The sequence below is a fragment of the Alosa sapidissima genome, chromosome 10 (assembly GCF_018492685.1).
Source record: "Alosa sapidissima isolate fAloSap1 chromosome 10, fAloSap1.pri, whole genome shotgun sequence".
Lineage (NCBI taxonomy): Eukaryota > Metazoa > Chordata > Actinopteri > Clupeiformes > Clupeidae > Alosa > Alosa sapidissima.
This window is the reverse complement of record NC_055966.1, coordinates 1,256,022-1,279,248: the sequence shown is the minus strand read 5'-3', so window position 1 is coordinate 1,279,248 and position 23,227 is coordinate 1,256,022. Positions and strand designations below refer to the sequence as shown.

At 40.7% G+C, this 23,227-nt stretch overlaps 1 protein-coding gene across 2 annotated transcripts in view; it reads right to left on the bottom strand.

Moving 5' to 3' along the window:
- The window catches only part of lsr (lipolysis stimulated lipoprotein receptor), a 77,166-nt gene that overhangs the window by 10,260 nt on the left and 43,679 nt on the right, over positions 1-23,227 (bottom strand). For both annotated transcript variants that reach the window (XM_042107515.1, XM_042107516.1), the window contains 3 exons: positions 10,791-10,919; positions 7,033-7,324; positions 3,178-3,577 (listed from right to left, as the gene is read on the bottom strand). In XM_042107515.1, the coding sequence (XP_041963449.1) occupies positions 3,178-3,577; positions 7,033-7,324; positions 10,791-10,919 (821 nt within the window). The remainder of the gene's footprint in view (positions 1-3,177; positions 3,578-7,032; positions 7,325-10,790; positions 10,920-23,227) is intronic.

Here is a 23,227-nt window from a genome sequence, read left to right as displayed (position 1 = left end):
ACCCCATGAAGTTATCCTACAACTGATTTTGATACTGTACTGTATGGGTGGTAGCTACATAAGATTTAACAATACAGTGTTAGGGAGAAATCAGATGGCCAAAGACTTGAGACTTGACTTGGACTCGAGCTCAAAGACTTGAGACTTGACTTGGACTTCCAAAAAATGACTTGTGAACATCTGCACATTAACACCGCATGCAGTACATTTCTAATGCAGTAAGTTTTAAAAAGTTTCAGTGATACTGAGAACAAGCTAGAAATAATATGTTTTAAGTATTAAATGTCCAAACATGGCGTGTACAAATTGTGGGGAAAGATAAAAACATTGGAATTGAACAAAAATAATTTACAAGTCTTTCGACCGATATGGTTTTTTCAGGGCCGATACCGATTTCAATTATTACCAAAACAGGAGGTCGATAACCGATGTTAAAACCTACAATTTTTAGTTGTCAAAAATGGGGGTAGATAGTAGCCTAGGCTATGGCGATATGCTGAAAATTCTTCTTTTGATACACAATTGTATCAACTTGCATCACAAGTGTAAATCCTGTGCATCATGTTAATCCAAGAGCTGAGTGATAGCAATTATTTTCATAGGCATACACAATGGGCTATGTGCTTGTAAGGGACCTGTCACAAAGAGGATGCTTTGCCATCGTGTGTGTGAGTGCACGAGAGAGGGAAAGGGAGAGGAAGAGGTGCATGCGTGATGGCAAGTGTTACGGTTGAATAGTTTAACAAAACAGTTTTAAAATAGTTCTTAGGCTATTTAAGCATGCAATTTGTGTCCATATGTACAGGCTATAAGCTACACTTCTGTGAGCCTAAAAGGCACGTAATAGCCAGCTCAGGACGCGATTTAGTTCAGGTCGGATTAAATTACGGCTGACCCTGGGTGCCTGTAGTCTTTTCTGACATTCCGTCAAAAAGCAGCAACTAGACTTTTAGACATTTGCTATCGCATCAGTTAGGACTTGTCTACTATGCAGGCCTAAGGGATAACGTCCGCCGAGGTGTCCCGTTATTAACAATTAATTGACGAGGCGGACGCAAAGAACTCCCGACACGCAGCACCCGAGTTTGTAGGCCAACTAGTAAATGGCAGGCTATATCACACTAACGTGCATCAATCGGGAATTCGCTAAATGAAGGAGGTGGGTGCTTTAGGCTACTTATTGATCCGGATCAAAGAGACAATAGCTTACAAAGTGGTGTTTTTGTAACTTCACTGTAGATGATTCTGACTAGAGATGCACCGATAGATCGGCTGGTGACCGGAATCGGCCGATTTTCACGTGATCGGCCATGACCGGCGACCGGCCGGTCAGTCTGAGACATGCCGATTTTATGCCGGTCAAATACACTCGTGCGCCGCAATTGTAACAACACCCAGCTGAGTTTGCAAAGTTTGAAGAAGCTAGCAACCAGGCCAACACTCAGGGCTGGATGTAGGGCTACAAAGAAAGCGCTAATAGGCTACTGAGTTTTTCTATGCAGCAAACGCTGTGCTTTACCATTGGCCTACTGCGTGGAATTTACTAAGCTATCACTTCATTAGGCTACGTAAACATCGCTCATCACCGCCCATCACTGCCGTTAATTGCGTGCCCACATTAAAAATAATCAAAGATGTCAACAAGCAGCGACATACAGTAGCCCTAGTAGTTCTACTCCACTGAAAAAAAAAATACTCTAACTATTTACTGCACGTAGACTGGGCTATGTCTTAAAATACCCTAGTCTAGCAGATTGAGAAGTGGATGTCGTGAAAGTGAACAAACGATAGCCTATTAGAAAGGCAAACAAACGTTAAAGTTGCTTTTGACATAGTAGCCTACAATGAAGAAAACTGATGCTCTGAATACTGAATCAGTCGTCTCTGAAAGTTTCTATAGCCTAATTAATGCATTTAATCGGAATTTGGATTTAAATATTTCACCGCAAAACAGACGTGCACTTTTTTCATATGGTGGAGCACCTAATCGCTATTAGTACTTCTCCCCTGTGTTTGCGTGATAGCCTAGGCTGCTACCACTTTTCCCTCGCTCTCCCATAAATTCATCAATGCATATGAAAATATGTTACATGGTAGTATGTTCAAATGTATCATGAAAATTGTTCTTAAATCTTTAGTTGGATATTGGATGTAAGAAGCATAAAATGGGTGTTCCATAACTTAACTTAATCCATAATTTGATACTGCATCCGAAGTTAGACTTGAAAAAGAATCTGTCTGCTCACCGGTTCCATTTTTTTTTAACAGCCATTTCATCATTGATAAGTTGATTACACGTCTATATTAACATGTTCTATCAAAGAAAAGATAGAAAATAACTATTTGTGTGTGTGCTGTAAAATAGTTAGAAGAAATGAAATCAGAATCGGCTAAAATCGGTATCGGCAGGTCAAACTCTATGAAAAATCGGAAATCGGTATCGGCCCAGAAAATTGCAATCGGTGCATCTCTAATTCTGACACGTTCACATTCCAACTTCAGCAATGTAAGGTAGGCCTACCTTCCTTACCTTCGAAAAATAGCTCCATACAGCTGAAGCCCAGTGTACAATATGCCTCAGTGAGAATTCTAAACTTTCTCTGTGTTCAGTCTTCGATCCTGATTGGCTGCATTCGTGCTAACTAACAAATCAGACGGTGTAGTGGGCGGGACAATGCTCTCGACCACAGAGTAGCAAATGCAGGGAGTGAGAGACGCTTTACAGACAAAGTAGCGCGTTTCATTCTTTATCCATTTCAGTATCGGTTTATCGGTGGAAAAAATGACCGATACCAATTATTATAAAAATGCTAAATATCGGCCTTAATAATCGGCCCGGCCGATAATTGGTTGATCCCTAGTAGACAAACTTCGAGCAAAATCTGAGATAGTGCAGCGACTATCTTCCTGGATTCTGTCTGACTTGACAAGGATTGACCCACTTGTGTTAAAATCCAATCAGGATCTGTGTTAAAATCCAATCAGATTTGAATCTGTGTTCTGGATTTGCAATTTGGAAAACAAGTACAAGTACTGTTTATATTATATTTATTGTATAATTTCATTGAATTTAATAATATATAATATTAATATTTAATAATTGTGCAACTTAATTATTACCTGTCTGCATGTCTAATGTACCTTTTAAACAAAACCAATACTTCAGTGTTAACTGACCTTGCGCAGGTTGCTCTTCTTGGAAGATGCTGTACTCTCTTGGTCATAGGGTAGGGGTGGAGGGAAATGCTCAGGGTAACCAGAGGGAGGGGATGTAGGCAATGGTGGGGGTCCATAATTGCCTTTCTCGCTACTGTTGTCCAGACGGTCACGACTGTGTGCACCCTGTGGTGGCCTCAGTTTCTTCTTCTCCAGAGCCTCGCGCAGAATTTTGTCATCATATTCATCTCTTCTGCCACTCCACTCTATATCCGTCAGATCATCACGACTACGGCTACGACGATTCTGGAAACCAGCACCACGACCCCTATTTCTGCCTTGATAATCATCAGGGGAGTTTTGTCGGTGGTAATGGCGGTCATCGTCACGACTGTAGTCACGATTCCATCCATCATCTGAGCTAAAAATGCAAAAATTAAATAAATTAAAAATAAATTATGCACACAAAATATGCAAGAATTCGCATTTTTGATGAATCTCTACAACAGAGGTAAATTAGACTTTTTCCATTGTCATCATTTTGACGAACAGGGTCAGCATCAGAAACACAACAGAGTTGGGACAACTTATGTTGTTTATTTTGAACACCTCCGGTTTTATCGCTAAACCATTAGTCAAAAACTGTATGCTCACAATGTCACCAAAATATATAATATAATATAATATAATATAATATAATATAATATAATTTCACAGCCTTCTAGCTAGTTAGTTACGGTTTTAGAACACTCTGTTGCAGCAAGTTGCCGACTTAAAGTGGGCTAGTTGCAGCCACAATCTTTGGTCTAAACTGAGCTTTGGTTAAAGCTATGCCGCCATCAGTGTTCTAATCTGTAAAAATGACGAACAGCCTTCCCATTTTTCCATCGTTATTTAAATTTTTTTGTCAAAGACAGAAAATGTTCGGTTAACGCAACCTCTGGTCCACAACTAGTTTTAGTATCATCTTCAATTAATTCATTTGGATGGTATATTGTCATGTGAAGGACAATTGTTCCCAGTAATCACTCAGGCTGAATGCATAAGATTTTATCAACGTGAACTGATAGTGTAATTGTTTATCAATGTGGAGATTAATGTTTTAGGGCTGCACAATTAATTGAATTTTCATCACGATTTTGGCTTTCCATGATGAAGTTTGCGAGATCGTGCGATATTAAAAATGTGTGCTCTACAAAACAAATCAAGCGCTCCTTAAACCTTTCTGACCATGCGCCTGCACGTAACCTACCAAAAACAGCTGTTCCCTGCACTGCTCAGCCTGAAGTTTCCTGGATGCACTGTGGACTAGTAGCATTATGTTAAAAGGCTATACAAAAAAACTACGATCAAAAATCAAATGTGTGTCACAGCAGAAGGCGAAGAGCTTCGAAGCGGATCAGTTCAGATTTGGATGTCAGGCAAATGAAGTTAACCAAGAACAAGTCATACCGTGTCTCAACAGTCTCAACTCATACAGTGAAACACATATCACACAATGTCACGCCACACACGTTAACTTTTAGTCCTTGTTTGCTTCCTCCGATGTAGCCTAGGGCTATAATAATGAGTTGAGCTGGATTTTGTTTAGGGCCTATGCATTTTACAGACTACGTGTGTGCAACCTACGATGCATTTCAAGACAAAACTCAAAACGAATGAGCAATAATTCAAATGTAGCCTACACATCAGGCTAGGCCACTTCAACCATCAAATAACCAAACGACTAAACTCATGGACGAGAAGCCAAGCCAGAGTGGCTAATCGGTAGCCTAGAAATCTAGACGCACCCTAGCCCATTTGCTGCCAGGGCTAGTCTAGCAACTCTCCGTTGGCTTGTGAGCTCGAAAAATGAAACTTCTATCAGGCCAATCAAATCGTGTATAGAGCCGTTAGGCGGGCTTAACATAATGATTGATGGCAGAGTTGCAACGGTTTGGCTTGAATTCCCTGCTACTTGACAACAAATAAGATAATGTTGCTGTTGGCGAACAGTGTGACACAAGTTAAGCTTTTATTAAGTTGGCAAAAGTTTGAACTAGCCAACTAGCTCCGCCGATGGGAAACACATGGGACTCATAGCACTGTCCTATTGCGTGCAGAGGGAATTTAAAAGACAACCGATTATCCCGCCCCTCGGACTGAGCACTGCGAACGGTGAGTGCCCAGACCCTACATTTTAATGTGGGTCTGGCTCGTCAGGCTAGTTCACTCGCAGTCTCCCAAAATTATTAACAAAGTAGCACACACAAAAACTCGTTCCCAGCCAAGTCTATATTTGCAGTAATTTAGTGGAGGAAATGTAGGGGAAGAATTTGGGTGAGCCAGATTGCAAGTCCAATATATTTAGGCAAACAAATATTGCAGGGTTCCCACTCTAAGTCAAATGTAAAATTCCATGACTTTTCCCTGACAAAAAAACAGAATGTCCATGAATTACTATATAATGAATGGCACAATATACCGACCAATGATTTCAGAACAGCCGCGAAGCATTCAAGAATCTTTTACTTTTTTAGAGCGGGAGAGGACTAAATGGGCATTGCATAAACAAAGTTGGGCTACTCAAGCAAGCAATAAAGCTTATAACCAGATATAGGCTTACACCAATTCTGCGTGAAATATTTGTATTAATGTATTTTGGCAAGTACATTTTCAAAACTGCTACAACTAAATTCCCCAATACTCCATGACTTTGCCCCAAAAATGATCAAATTCCCTGACTTTCCATGTCTGAAATACTTACCAAAATTCCACGATATTCCAGAAATTCCATGACCCGTGGGAACCCTGATATTGGGTCTGTTTGAAACGGAAGACAGCTGTCTACTGCCTCCCTCCCTACATAGAGAGCTGTCTCACAGACATGACTTTGGATTAAATGCATCTTTTAAAAATGAGCGTAGCACTCTAGAATCTTTGGTTAACACTATAGTATGACATTAGCAAAGGCCTGACGTTAAACTAGATTAGCTTACGTAAGATAGCAGGCTAACGGTATAAATTAGTTTTACGGCCGGCAGATATATCAGACCAGACACTATCAATGGTTACAACAATGGCATAATCAGATAGTAAATTGTTTATTGCTCATCTCAAATCTACAAATCTAAGCAAAATAAGGTCACACAAATGATATTTTAAACAGATTTAGCAGCCATTACCGATGTCATCCGCCATGTTTGTTTACCTTTCACAGCTGTTTCAGACGTTGCCGCAAGGGATTACGGGTAGGAGTGAACATTAAGTGTGCATCGAAGCTGCCTCAAAAAATGATGGTATTTGGGAATTCTAAGATACCTTTTTCGGTTTCAAACCGCACTTGCTGCCTCGCTCCACAGTTAGATATCTTAAAAGGCAGCAACTTTACCCGTTTCGAACACACCTATTGTCACTAAAATTAATGAATAATCGTAATCAATAATCGTGATCTCAATATTGATCAAAATAATCGTGATCATCATTTTGGCCATAATCGTGCAGCCCTACAATGTTTGCAACATTTTTTGACATGTCTTTTAGGTTGTTATTGTGGTAGTGTTAGACATACATTTTACTGTTGCTTTAATAAAAAACAAATGAGATCTACTGAAAAACATGGTTTTGTTGAGAGGAATATTTCAAAAATTGGTACACTTAAAAGTACAGTCAGTGATCATACTGGATTTCAACTCAAAAATTTTTTGTGTTTCACATTCGGAAAACATCCGATCCGCTAGCTGCACATTCCCTGAGTACACTGTAAAAAAAAAAACTGAAAACAAACAAAGTGGAGGCAGCCTGTCCCCCAAACAATAACAAAACTCTGTCAGATCAGCAAATTGCATACAGTACTATATTTATCATTATGGTCATATCCATGTATTGTCTACTCACCCCCTTCGACCACCTCTGGCTGCAGCCTTGTAACTTTGTGGATAGTCATCAGCCCTGGAGTGCGGGTAAATTACATCTAGATTGTCCATGGAATGGGCACGGCCTCGAGCACCATGGTTCATTGGGGAATCATTGTGGCGCCTTGGATTGTAGTGCTGGGACACACTGCTGATGGTACTCATTCTTTCATCCACGTCGTCATAATGGGTGTGGAGCTGTGGTGGCCTTGAGTGCCCACGTGAACGAGGTTCAGATGCATCATGCAGAGAGCTCACCTCACTCATCCCATCCACTAAACAAGGGGAAGGGGGCAATAAAGACAGAGAATTAAAGTAGGAAACACAGAATGGCAAAATGATGGATTGAAACACACTGAAGGGAGTAGCAATTAGGGCTGGGACAACGTGTCGACATAATCGATGACGTTGACGCAAAAAATACGTTGACGCAAAATATGCGCGTCGATTCGTCAAGCATAACGTGTGCCGTTAAATATTTTTAATTTTACACCTTCAGTGTTTCCCATACGTTGACTAATCTGTGGTTGGGCGCCACAAAATCAAAACCGGCCACCACACATTGATGTTCTATGTTGTACTATTTAAATTAAAGATAAGATAAAATCCTTTCATTGAGCTGCGCTTTTTAGGCACGCAGCCTTTCCTTGCCCCACCTGCCTCTCTCGTAACGAGCCCGCTGCCCCTCCTCTGCATGTGCATTTAACAAAATATTCACGATTGTTGAAGGATTGTTGTTGCCACATAGAAGCATTGTATAGAACACGGTGGGCTAAATTGCTATTAAATCCGCTTAGCATCGTGACCACCATGCTGCGCAAATTTGTTCAAAACTGCTGCATTAAAGTTAACTCTGCTAAGGTCTGATCACAACATAGTACATTGAGGAGACTAAACTAAGTTCAGTTATGCAATCAAGCAGTATCTCAAAGCTAACGTTAGAATACTGTTTGGATGTCAAGTTTAGCATGCTTACTTACAGTTTGTCAAATTCGTTACTCATGCAGGGCTCATTTTATTGACTCTGACACTGAATGTTTGCAAAATCCGGATGTAAATGGAAAAGTGTTTTCCAAGACTCAAAAGTGAAGAGAAGTACGAACCGTTATTTGAACTAACTACGTTATGAATTGAATCATCCACACATTAGCAGCCTTTTAACTGTCTTAATGTTAATTGCAAGGATTCCCTCACGAACGTCTTAAAGTGACAGGCACTCAATTAGACCTATACACTACTGAACTTTATTGAATGCATTACTTTGCACTTTTTACAGTGCATGAAAATGCACTGTACTGTTCTTCCTAGGCTTCTTATTACAGTGCATGAACATCTCATTCCAACTATATTAAACCTCATCTACTTACCAACCAATATAGTTTACTCTATGATATTTTACATCATGTTTTTGCATTTTCATGCACTGTATTTCCTTCAGGAAATGCTTTTCTAGTTTTTTTTTGCAATTTTAAGTGCAATTAACAGATATTGCAATGTTAAGGAATTCATGTTTTTTTCATTCAGATATGTAAATCAACATGTTTAAAGAGGCCCTATGCAACAACTTTAGCAAAAATGACCTTAATTATGCAGGTTGAGAGTCGTTCTGATGGTTCTACAACACTTTTTGGGTTGTTTGGTGGGTGCTTCGTCTCCCCCTAGTGCTTCTCCGCGGATAAATCAAATATGCAACTTTCTGGTCGCGGTCCGAACACATCCGGATGTAACTCGGCGGAAATACTCGAAAATGTAGTCAGGTTGTAGTTTCTAAGAAGACTGCAAAACGGACTCCGACTTGGCTTTGTTGCTGTTGAAATTGTAAGTAGCCTACGCTTGGGTGAACTTCGTTTTTGTAATGTGATTTGACAATGTGATTTTTACAATGTGTTTGCTCGACCGTTTTATTGTGACCCCTATGTGTTTAGCTTGGTTTATTGATGGCTAGCTTGCTAGCTAGTGGGGGTTTAGCATAGCAGTCACTTGCTACCGAAGCTGCAGGGGGATCTATGTCGTGAAAAATGCGAGCCCAATTCAGGCGAAAACCCAGAAACAGCGAAGGAATAACCAGACCTGCATAGGGCTTCTTTAAGTTGCTATTAGTCAATTAATGGGGAGATGATCGATAATCGAATCGAAATGGACTGAAAAAAAGGAATCGTTAAGATGAATCGATGCATTGAAAAAATAAATCGCTAGATTAATCATATAAAAAAATAATAGTTTATCCCAGCCCTAGTCACAATACCAGCATAGTTAATAGAAGTACCGTATTTTCCGGACTAAGTCGCTCCTGAGTATAAATCGTATCAGTCAAAAAATGCATCATGAACAGGAAAAAACCCTATATAAGATGTGGTTTTAAACAGACGTGACCGAAGCTGAGGCAAGCCAGACGATAAGAGTAGGCCTATAGGCCTGACGGTAATTTACAATTAGGTAATTTGCGTCGGGGTCCGGTTCGCCCTGTCGGGACCTATTTCCCGATAATGACCCGCGTTCTATACATTATCCCTTACATAAATCCTGGATGTTAATTTTCACTATAGACAAAAAATTAAGTTTTTAGTTAAACAGTCAGGCAGACAGATATTATTATCCAAAGGGAAATTCCCCATCCATGGTTAGTGAACACACACACACACACACACACACACATTTAAATGCAAAAAGGCTGCTGTTTAAAACACTATCAGTGTAAAAAATGTTCTTCTAATTACTTGCAGTATGATTATTCAGATTATTCAGTATTCTTAAAAATCACTAGGTTAGATAGTATCTAGCATAACATTGTCAGTACAAATTAAATGTTAATTAAATTGTGATATCTTGGGTATTAGGAACATGAGTTGGATGTTAACCTACATCAGTTGGATGTTAAGAGTCATTGCACGAGAAAACCAGGCAAAACCAGGCAGAGGTCGGAAGATGGGAGTCGGCCAAATCGGCTCATACTTTGTATGTGTGATAAGTATGTGGAACTAGCAGCCATATAATTAAAACCCTCCAGCTATTTTTCGTTACTGAGTTCAGGGGCCCCCCTTAGAGACCCTCGAAAATCAAACAAGTCATGGCTGAAAAACACTGAAATTGCAATGCTTTGATTATTCTAATAAAGATATGAACATAACTTTTATATTTCCATATAGCCTGGGTTCCCTTGTTTTACAGACCAAAAGTTGAAGATGAAGCACTGAAATTAAGAGGGTGCAGTAGGGGGTTATCAGAACCACTGAAAGCAGAATTTTCATCTCTCTAAATTTTGGTCATTTTTATGAGCCATTATCTCACATGTGCATTTAAAAAAGTATAAAAGTTCACAAATATAAAAAATACATTGCACACCTATCTGTTACAAGACTATGTAGGAGTGTTTGTAGGAGTGTTTGAATGAGGTCAAACAGTTCAGCAGTTTCAGCTGTATTAATGTGGTCGGAAGAGGAAGAAGAACCACAGGGATACATGCAGTGCAGTTAAATGTACACAAATATTCTATTTCTGTAAAGAGATGGGAAACGAAGTTACTTATTAGCCTATCTACCTTGCTGAAGAGCTGAGATAATTAGAATCAGCTGGTTTAGTGAATGGATGGAACACATGGTAGGACTTTTACTTTCTGAAGCTGGGTTTCCCCATCTCTATGTATATAAGCTTCATTCTATGACCAACGCAAGGTTTTAAGAAGCTTCATTGAACCCAGGAATGAGGATTTTGGAGAAAGAGAAAGATACACAAAAGACCTACAGCGGTTGTATTTGCCTGCTGCATTTCCTTGGTGGCTGGGGTCCAAATTTGCTAGCTCTCTCTCCATGTAATATAGGACACGTGTGGGATTCCCATCTGGATTGGCCTGGATGCGATAACCACTGCGAGCTGAAATAAGATCACACATGGATATGAAAAGATCAGACATGAAAACTGTTACTAGGGTTGCAAATTTACAGGAATTTTCTTAATGGACTTTCACTAACATTAATGAACAATAATTGATTATTCATTAAACCCCGATTATGCGCATTACAGTGGGCATCACTTTCAAATGACCACTTCATTCGCGCATTACGAGGCGTGAAGCTGCGTGAAGCTTTAGTACCACTTTCAGCCACTGTGCGTCGCTCTGCCACTGTACATCGCTCTGCCTGCCGCCCCTTCTGAAAAAAGCAGGATCTACCATTAAACATAATTGTTGCCGAGAGTAATCCCAGCCTACGAATTCAATAACAAAATAAATCATGCATAATTAAACATTACCTCGATTTAGGCTACTTGGGTATGGCTTAAGGCTTGACTACACAGTGGTAACGAAAATCGAAATCGAAATTTGCTGTCTACATGTGTCAGTGTTGGGGGTAACGCAACTACGCAAATCAAAACAGTGTCTTGTGTGATAATTGAGCCAGTAGAGAAATAACTGTTCAGAATGAATTTGTAGCCTTGGGTAGGCTTCTGCAGAAAACAATGTTGTTGCCGATTTAATGCTATCTGGCGACGTTTTTAACAGGCTACGCAATAGAGGCTTAACAACTATGACCCACGTTTTGGTTTCGTAAATTAATTTGCCCTACTTCTTGACTGCAATGTAGTCAATTGACTGCTTGACATGTCATTTTTATTTTTCTGTACAATAAACAAATACATATGCTTTATGCCGCAGAATTACATTCATATTTGGCTGACTTCTGCAGACGCGCAAAAAAACACTGCCAGGCCATCCTTAAAAATATGTTTGTTTGCCGTAACCCGACCGACCCTGTCAATTTAGAACCGACCCAAATATTTATTTTTTTCCCCTTTTAGTCCGACCGACTTGCCGGTTGTAAACTTGCGTTAAGGCCGACCGATTTTTTTTTACTCTAAACAACCAATACAAATAAAATACTATTTATTTTAGTAGGCCTAAGTATTGTGAATAAATTGCCTACATACAAACGTAGGCTCTCTTAAATAAAACCCTGTGGCGTCATCTCTACACCATTGGTTTACGCATGTCACACTATGGCTTATATGCTTCGTTTCATTCAAACCAACATCTCAACTCAATGCTTATTACTTGGCACGAAGCTCTGGAAGAACTGTGCCCAGATCTTTTCCCATTCTTTCTCCCCTCTAGTCTAACGGTGACCGTGTTGAAGAATTGAAATTGGTTGTGGTCTATTCAGCATTTCTCAAAATATGGGCTTAACCCAGATTCGAACTCTTGGACAGGGGACTGATAACTAATAATAAAATAACTCATCAGCCGGCCTTAACGCACTGCGCCACAGAATTGACAGCGTGGGTGAATAGGGATAAATAACAATAGAGTACTGTTTCACCAGTACATTTAAATGACTTGAATAAAACCGTGCATAACTGGAGGTACACCCGTTATCTGAGCAGTCGGTCCTCATTTTGCGAATGCGAGGACGATATGAGTCTGTTGCATTTCGTTAGATGTCCGAGTCACGCATAATGTTTGAAAACCACTGGCTCGTAATCACAATAATTTAACACACGACAGTTGGATAGGCTACTTCATCATGTTCCCATGCCTACATTTTGGTGAGTAGCATAGAGATCGTTAAAACAATAAAGTATGACTCTCCGTTTGGGACATCGAAAATGTATATTTTTCATAGGGTAGACTACCGTCGGAGATGCTGACTTGCAAAGGCCTCGGGATAACACGTTATCTCCACTATCATCAGTCAATGCCCCCTTGATCAAAGCGGGGAATGAAAGAAAAAGTTTGAGAACCACTGGCTTAACAAGTTACCTGCAGTCCAGAACACACAGAATATTGCAACAGAAAGTTGCCTTTATAATCAACTACTATGTTCCAACAGCATTCAAACAAAGCCTTTATAAAAGTAAAAAAAATAAAATATTCCATAAGAAGTAAAATAAAATACTGTTACTGTAGTAACTGTATCCCAAGCTTCAGCTCCCCACGTCTGTGACAGGCAGACGTGACACCACTAAATTCTCAGCTTGTTTATACCCCACACTGAACGCGTAACACCGTTAGGCCCATCACTGTGGGGTGCGGTAGCCTAGCCTACTCTCTGGGATTTAAGTCAAGCAATATAACCATACAAATGTTTCAAAATGAGTAATTTCGGCTTTGTCTGAACTGCGAACTACGTATAAAAATAAACAAGTAGGCCTATTCTCTATCCAATGATATCGGCAAATGTTTGTTTTCCAAAGTAAGAATTTCACTTCATGCACCTTCGACAATGAATAGCTCATTACACTTATGTTACTGTTGAACGTAGGCCTAACTGGTATCATTACAAACATTATTGTTTGTAACATTATTGTGTCCTAAAAACTGGCATTTTATGGCATTGTGTCATGTAAGGTCGTTGCAAAATCTAGAGAAATGTGTGAGGTGGTCAGCGGGGGACAATTGAGACACACATTGGATTGTGTTATTACTTGAACATTCCACACTATATCCACAGCTGTGGTATCGGGGGCAGGAGGATTACTGTTAGCGCAGGCTTTATATAAAATTCTTCAACATGCAGGCTTGCCCAAAATAAAGGCCTGTAGTTTGTGCAGCCTACAGTAAGTAGGTTAAATAACAGACCCGCCATAATGTATGATTATTTTTTACGAGCAAGATGTTTTTGGTGCCCTACGTGCACTGCATGTTCTTAAATAACAATGATCATCAGTAGCCAAATATTCCACCATTATTTTTTGTAAATGGGCTATGCATTGGGTTAGACACCAGGGGCCATATTCACAAAGCCTTTTATCTTACCACTAGGAGGAGGCTACTCCTAAATAGCAATAAAATATTTTAGCTTTGAGTTTCTCTTATTAAGTTATTCACAAATCCTTTCAGACCTACTCTTAGTAAGGGAAAATTACAACTCCTGAACAGATTCTGGAGCTGAGTGCTCTAGAATCTTTGACTAAGAGTGAGTGAGTCTTCGTTGCTATGGATGACGTTATTACTCATGCACGAGCTTGACTGAAGTGACCACCTTGATTGGCTGATGATTGTAACGCGGGAATGATTCCAAACACCTCCCTTACGATGAGTGGCAGGTGACAGGTCTGAGAATGTGTGCGCTACACAAGGACGGAAGATGATGAATAACTGAATAAAAAGGCTTAGCCTAAATGAATCAAGAGTAAGGCAAAACAAATAGCCTAGTAGCCTAATGAAACATATGGATTGATGTAGTATCTTTGTAACATTATTAAATTAATCTGTTACTATGCCTATGCCTACGTTTGCAAAAGAGAATTTTATTTTTTTTCATTTTAATTTGATTCACAATAATGTTACATTTAATTTACATGTTGACAATGAGTAGCCTAGTTTTGGTTGTTGTTGGTGGCGTTATTGCATGTTAGTTATGCCTACAATGCAAAATTGCTTCCTCACGATTGGAAGCTCCTGTAGCTGCATAGGATTTCAAAACAGGCGAAATGCCACAAAACCGGTTTGTGAATAGGTCTGTGAGTTAGGAGTCCTCTTGACTTCTTTTAAGCTGTCACAGCTGGTGGGAAGGTGTGATTTGTTGGGGGCAGGGCCGGATTAACTGGGCACAAATGTCTGATGCCCCCCCCGCCCCCCAGTCAACGTGAATTTCAAAAGGAGTAATTTCGGCTTTGTCAGAACTGAAGAGCTGTGGACGACACGGCACGGCATGCCCAATTGAAAATAAATTTACGCAACGCAACACAGACCCCGCTTCTCTCGCGTCAGTCACTGACATTAACGAAACACAGAACCCGCTTCTCTCAGGGCAGTCACTGACAGTAGCCTAGAATAAATGCATGGGGAAAAAAACTTCCCTATGACAGACATCGTAAAACACTGAATGCTAATATTTTGTCACTATAACATACATCTGTCCTTTGTCCAATGTGTTATGTTCCAAGTAGCCTAGTGCGTAATTCTGCTTCATAAAGTTGAACAAATACATTTGCCTATTTTGACAGAAAAATATAAATAGCCAGTTAGGGTCTACAGTGCAGAGTTGGTAAGTTATGGTAGGCCAACTTGGAGTGAACATACAAACAGGGGAAATTCTTTCTCTAGTAGCGGAGTAGCCTCAGGTGCGCACGTAGACATAAGGCCGAACATGCAAGCGCCAATGAATCGTGCTCTCACGACAATCACGCCGTTAAACTTAAATAGGTTAACATCACTCTAAGTTCACCTTCAAGCAAGGAAAACGATGATTTGAAGACATCTGTTTCGTTGGAAGGGCAAGGGGTAGTAACAGGGCAACACAGAGACAGGCCCGATGGCAGGGCTGTTATGAGAGTATTAAAATAAGGGATATTCTACGGGAAAACATTAAAACGGCAAGACAGCGGGGGAAAGTTAAAATACGTGATGAACACGGAAAAAGTTGGCATGCATTGTTTCGGTCAGGGCAGGGCAGGCATATTTCTGGCTATTAAATTATTTCTCAACCAGTCTGCTTAAGTCTGTAGTGAAGTCTGTGTAGGGTTTTCCAGTTCCATTTCTTTTTACGAGACACCCTGCTCACAAGAGACATCTACCGGTTGTTTGGGTTGTTGCAGCGTCGTTGCAGCGTCACTGGAAAAATACAAATTAAAGTCGCATGATACCGTGTGATCCCGCGCGCGGACCGCGAGTGAAGCTGGCCAAGTCGAAGCACTGCCCACTGTATGCATTATGATAACACACACACACACAGCAGACCTAATACATTTCTCAATAAATTACTATTTAAAAAAGCCATTTTACATTCAACTTTAAAATAGGCTAGCTATATGATCACCCTGGCAACATAGGCTATTTATTGATAATTTTACATGGTTTAAGGCTGCGCAATGCAACTTGCTGCTTATAAGCTTGTAAAAGAAATAGGTAGGACACTTGTAGGAAAACAAAGAAAAAATGAATATCAAAAATGAAAACTTACCTTTCCATTTACATTCAACTGTAGGCTATTTGATAGTCGCAGCAATTTATTTATTGACATTTTTATGTGGCTTAAGGCTGCGCAACGGAACATAGGCCTAGGCTATAACAGGCTACATTGAAATAGGCTAGACACCTGAAGGAAAATAAACTTTGGGAAAAATATAAAATGTCCTCATGCCATGTTTTTATTCATTTTATTCATGTTTTTAAACTGTATTGGATAGTCACTGCAATTTCTTTATTAGCAAGCGGTTGGCTATACAACACAACATGTAGGCTAAAACAAGTGCTGGAGCTGGACACCTGCAGGCTAAGCAAAAAAAAAGTATGACCATTTAACAACTGCCCAAACCAGCAACTTCCTAAAGTTACAGGTAAGTTGGTCTATAGGGATGCTCCGATCAGGATTTTTGGGGCTGATCACCGATCACTGAATGGGCATTGAAAGAAAGCAAATTTAGCAGCAAAGACGAAAATTTGGGCGAACAGTCCTGTACTTACTAGCTTTAGTACCTGTATGAGGCTATAATATCTTGCAATGTTGTTATTAAGATGCAGCCTACAGTGGGTCCCAGTTAAGTTTGGACGGGTTCCTTCATGAATCACGCACCCCATTTTCACAGCAGAAATGGCACAAACTGCAGTTGACACAAACAACCACAAGGTGTCACTTGGGAGTTCTGACACTACTATTTTTGATGCGACTTGACTTAACTGCTTCCATGACGCAGTGAGCCATTACCAAACATATATGATAATACAATAGCGTGAGTTTATATATCTTATACCCTATTTGTCACGGTTACTTATAGATGTGATACTGTAACGATAAGCACATGAGACTTTCAGCGGGGGCACGGGAACTTAAATTGATCACGGTAGTTTAAGCTTACACTTAAAGGGGGACTTGGCAACTATTTCAACGTAATAAACCAGTTTAGAAATCATTTGGATGGTTAAATGACCTATTCCGGTGAAAATGGTGACTTTCCCCGCTGTGCCTAGCGTCCTCAGGTGGAAAACCAACCTTGCAACATTGAGACTACCGTCCCGGAAAGAGAAGTGAGAAACAAGAAACTAGTTTTAAATCGTGTTTCTTACCTTGTAACATCCACATAGTTCTGCCAAACTTATGCCAACCGTTCGCTAGCTTGTAAACAAATCCATGTGCTTTATCGTTACCTTTTCCCACAGTTTGAAATAGCATAATGCACAATTTCTCCAGCAGAGGGGGAAATCCTGCCAAGTTTCCCTTTAAACAGACAAAACATTCTAATATGAAAATGTAGATGCAATTGTTGTAAAATGGTGCAGCTCCTTTAAGAAAGCCCCATGCGCAGGGATGGAAAGAGAGAAAGCGAGAGGGGATGTGTGTTAGAACTTATGCGTGTGGAAAAAGTAGACGTGCTGTTGAGACTGGAGCGAGTCATATTCAAAATGCAAAAAATAAATCCGCAGATAAAACCAATTATCCTCATTCATTGCAACCGCAGCATGCCTGCTTGCCGACATTCAAACGAAAAAGATATCAAAGCACCTTTTGCGTTTGAATGTAGGACGATTTTGGTAGCACTGGTAGTTTACTTACAAGACGATTTATACAGACAGTATCTTCACAAAGTTTAGCGTTTGCAGCCAAGCAAAGAAAGCCTGGAAGAAACTGGAATCCATGCATTTCCACTGAATTATTTTTGGGATCTGATCCCTTATCATACCTGTTCATTCTTACTCATCGCTCGACTTATCGTGACTAAATTCAAGATGGCTGCAAACGCTAAACTTCGTGAAGATACTGTCTGCATAAATCGTCTTGTAAGTAAACTACCAGTGCTTTTTCAAAGTTCTCAATGTCTCGTTTTAAATATCAGGGCCCTCGGAAGTCTACCAATTAAGTGTGGAGATACATTGAGCCTCGTAAATGGTGTAAAACAGTTATTTATTTGCATGGCTAGCCCAATGCCGAAGCACCACCATTGAAAAAGCTGTTGGTAGCATCGGCTAACTAGCGCCAGATTTTGGAGTGCAGGGGACAAGCCGAGATGGGCTATGAGACATACGTTCACACTCGGTATCATGTTTCAACACACTTTAGGTCAATATCACACCGGAATTCTCCTTTAAATTGCAACCGCAACATGCCTGCTTGCCGACGTTCAAACGACAACGAAAAACAAGCAACAAGAGGGTTGAGTCTGAATGACACGGAGTTCAGACTCATATTGCTCCTCATAACCATCTATAAAAAAAAGTGTTTTTTCTTTTCTTTTTGAGCACGCCCGAATCCCAGGACATAACGCACTGGACCTTATAATAGGCTCGAGATATAATTCCAAACGGGGCAGATAGGGGCCTACTGCACTTAAAACTTAAGATTGAACGAAGCTTCCCGAAATTAAATTTGAAATTGCGACCAGTGACTGGCATTGGGTGAAGCTTTTCGAAGTTGAACAGGCTATTAAAGGGGTGATAGAATGATTATATAGGGTATTTGGTGCTGGTCCTTAAGGTCTCTGAATAGGGTGTGTAACATTGGTTGGGCTGAAAATGGCATATGTGCTGTTCTATGCGCCCTAATGCAAGCCTGGTTAAAAGCCCTAGAATGAAACGAGAGGTTTTATCCCTTTTATGGTATGCTCATGAATATTTAGATGAGCTGTGCGCTGATTGGTTGGTTTACAACGAGCGAAGCTGCGGAGCAAACGCGTCATGGCCACAAGCACTCACTCACTGAAACATCGAAATTGTTGATATGGACACATTAGGTGTTGAACCATATTATTTGCTATTGAACCACACTATTTGCGTGCCTCAATGTCACGAGAGACTGGGCTCTCCCTTCTATGAATTGAAAAAGACGTTATGCTACCTGCAAACTGGCCTATGATTTCATTGCTGAGTTTGCGGCAAAGCAAGACAATGTTTTTTCAGAGTCAGGATATGGCGAGTCAGTGTCATTTATTTGTCCAATGTTAGCCTACAGACCAGTTTCCATAGTGCACATCTTATCAACAGTTTGAATGTCATGTGTTTCTGCTCATTGACAAATACCGTTCAGCACAATGATTCATGCCCAATTAAATCCCCCTGTTAAAGTGTACGCCTTTGTTACACTATTTGGTTTCGTGATGTAGCCTACGATAAACACCATATGGCCAAATATGTGATTCAGCTAATGTTATAGGCATTGTCATTTTCCCCTCTTAAAGACAAGCTGGTGTAGATTATTAGACTAGGCTACTAAAATGCACCGACGGTATAGCCTTGGCTATGTGTAAAGTAAGCTATCGCATGATTTCATGCACCTAAGTTATTGCATATACCTCGCACCATCTGTCAAGTTCGCACAGGGCCTCGCACCCCCTTGCGACGGCCCTGCAGCTCCTCCTAAGACAGCGAGGAAAAAGTTCAAATACGCGATAAACCCGGGAAAAGTTGACAGGTTTGTTTCGGTCCCGGTGATTATTTGTGAAATTGTGCAAACGACAGCCTTTTCAAGGCATTTCAGGGAAGGTGTCGTATGTAAGCTCCCAAATTGACCCAGTAGCCTACAGAAGGCATCAATAAATTGTTGGGACTGGGGAGGGTCATGCGTTTTTTCTCAATCACTTTGGAGGGTCATAGAAAAATTTCTTGCTGGCGAGGGAGTCTCACGTCTTTTTTGACTAACGCTCCCAAAACTCCTCCGGTAGCCCCATAAACAAATAACTAACAGTCCCTAATTGATTATAGCCTGTAGGCCTACACCAGCAATTGTTGAACATTTACCTGTACAGCATAGGTTCTCAAAGTGCGGCCCGGGGGCCAATGGCGGCCCGCGGAAACATTTCTGGCGGCCCGCGATAACATCTGTAAAACTGTACAACTGTACTGTGTGCTTTGAAAAGAATGAATCTCCATTTAGAGGTGTTTCGTGGCCGTCAGGTTTTCCTGTGGTGCTTTGGTAGCTAGAATTGGCCCTGAATAAGGCCTATGCTGATAAGAAGCAAGGCACACTGAGACTGTTTGTTCTCAATAAGTTTGTACTTGAAATGGACTGCAACCAGAACTGTTATATCCCAAATTTGTGAACCCCAGGGATTGTGTGTGCATTGCAATTTTTCTTAAGATTTTCACAAGTTTTGCCAGGTTTAGCCTCAGTTATGAATTAAAATGTGTTTAATGCAATACATTTAAACTGTGGAGATGCAACCTGGTCATTAAAATGATTAAAACAATTTTTTTTTTTTTTTTCTTTTTCTCCCCCCGCCCCTTTGGTGGCCCTCATTTCAATGTTGGGTTCCTGAATTGGCCCTCACCAATCAAAACTTTGAGAACCCCTGCTGTACAGGACATTGACAGTAGCCCAGCCTAACAAGCAGATGTTGCAAAACACATCAAAAGGTGCAATTAATCAGAAATAAATAATGTAATCTGCATCGCTTTATTTAACAAACTGCAAGCAACAAGAGGGTTGAGTTCGCTGTGAGGCCAAACCCAAGAGCAGAGCCTATCTGTTAAGGCAGCGGTCCCCAAACACCGGGCCGCGGCCGTACATTCCTAACCGGGCCGTAGCCTACGACATGAGTTAAAAAAATGCATTCAAACTAAATTAAATTTAATTCGCAATAATGTCACGTTTTTACATGGCATAGGCCTATATGCAGTTGTTTGCTTGCACGCATGTTTTCATTTTGCAAGGTCTATTTTCTTACATCTGTCTGTCCCGCCTTCAACACTTTTACATATTGCCTTCAGCGCTGCGCAGCCTCAGGTCAGCTCACTTCACCTTCTTAGCGAACGGTAGTCACACGAAGTTAGCTAAACTGCTAGAATGAGCAACATAAAACAAGCATCTTTAGCAGGTCGCTGGCCAGAGTGTTTGAGTTGCGAGAGCGATTTCTTACAGAAAAAAAGTCACCGTTAGCTGCACATTTTAGTGATGAGGACTGGGTGTCAAAATCTATGCGAGGCCGGGTTTTCGGCAATGACTGCAACTAAGACCAAATTGCGCAATCGACTGGACATTTCAAACACACTGAGCGTGTCACTGTCTTCCATCACCCCCAGATGGAACCTTGTTGTTGCAGGGAAACAAGCACAGAGCTCGAACTGATTATATTCGTCATGCACGTTTAGTTCCCATGTTTTGTTCCTATAGTTTGTTAAGCATGTTCACACTTATAGATGTAGCTTCAAGTTGTTCAATATTCATAGTTCATATTGTACAATTTTCACTTCAAGTTCACGTTTTTCACATGTTTAAGAGATCTTTACCTTCACTGTTCATACATAACTGGAGCTAGTTCTTTTCAAGTAATGCATGCACAACACATATGGAACATGGAACCCCCAACCGCCCCCCTGTCCCCGCCACAGGGGACCCCTGTGTTAAGGCACTCGATAGGCTATATGGTAACGAGCTGTGTGCGCCTGGAAAGACAATAGAAGATGCTTTCTGAATAGCACAGCGAAGACGGCTCTGGTCATCCCATACCCTCCCCCAACTTCCTGTAGCCTACCATTATGACTTGTTGCCGTTTTGGGACATTAAGCTTTTTCACGTTAAGTCCCCCTCCCCCACCCCCTTCTTTCACTAGCAGTGGGGGAGTGCGGGGCACAAAGTAACACTTTTTGGTAGACAAAGGAGGGTTCTCCGCGCTTCTGTCGTTTGGTGACAATCCGGTGCAACAAGGCCAGGACAGATATTTTAGAGAGAAGGAGAGACGCCGGTGCAGCTCAGATGTCTTCTTAATTTTCTTTATTCTTTAGTAAAAGGTGCAGAACATTATTAAACTTTGACTAACGTTTCGATGTGTCGATGTTTTTTGACTAACAAACATCGAAACGTTAGTCAAAGTTTAATAATGTTCTGCACCTTTTACTAAAGAATAAAGAAAATTAAGAAGACATCTGAGCTGCACCGGTGTCTCTCCTTCTCTCTAACACTTTTTGGCTTTGGCTAAATATTTCTCTAATCATTTGAGTTTCACTAGTCACATGTTTTAACAACACTTGTTATTGAACTAATAACAGACGTGTGTCGAAAATTTACTTAATTTTCCATACGGAGAAATAACATATGCAGAGTCTAACCAAGGTCAATCTTGCCAAAAAAGCCCTCAAACCTGAAAACACATGAGGCAAAAGTGCAAAACATCACAAAACTAACTAAACTAACACGCGCATATTTTTGTATTGCAATCATTGTAGCCTATACAGTTGTAACAGCGCGTAACAGTCGTTTTACTCCCCGTATGCGCTCATTATAAAGAACGTTTAACGTGTTCCAAAAACAGCTATCAATTAATCACCAAACGTCTTATAAACAAGTATTGCCAGGAGCAACACCTTGCAAAAAATGATAACAATAGGCCTAGGCCTTTATTTGGCTCTGCTCCTGCCTAGATTTGAACTGCCACTCGACCGTCAGACAACGCTATCTGCTTCGAGTAGGCCTATTGGGTAGGACTGTAGCTTACACTGGTTGCTGTGGCACAGTCTTGAGTGACCGAATTCGTTTTCCTTTGTCATATGAATGCTGTCCTTTTGTTAACATTACTGTTAAGGAGATGCTGTAGGCAAAGGCTATATTTAACATTGTTAGTGTAGTAAAACAAATCAGAACTATTCACGAGGTTTCTGGGCAGCATATTTATGTTCTGTTAGCAAGCGAACTTCTCATGACTGCCGACAAAGTAGCCTACTGCCAGCTGACTAAGCTCTCATTTTAAAACATTACTGAGAGACAGGCACTGTACAATCAAGACATCTTGCCACTGAATCCAAAACTATGTTTAACCTTATGTACAAAGCGTATAGGCTACAGTGGACTAGCATGTTGCAGGGGCTGCTAAAAACAGAGAAAGGCTCTGAAAACTCGGCCAATCACAGCCCTTGCTGTCGAATGCTCCGTCCGGTTCGACCGTGGAACGCCACAGCGGACTATGCTGCCCCCAAGCGGCTGCAGTTGTACTTACATTTCACCCAGCTGCGTGAATCACCTTGATGGTGAATGAAGTGTCAATTCTTAACTGGGACCCACTGTACTTGATGTAAAAGAAAGGCAAATAAATGGTGAGAAAATCAGCAGTAAACTAGCCTACCCTTACATTTATCTGAATTGATGGGGCAATGATGTTACTTTCGTTTTGTACTTTAGCTTGTCGGCCTAGGCTATTTGGTGTAAACAAGTATGAATGGAAGTAGCCCAGTCAGTAGCGTTCTATCTGAAGAAAAAGGGAGTATGACAGGAGGCTACTTTTGTCCGTTTCCTAGTTATAACGTTATATTTTGCATGTTC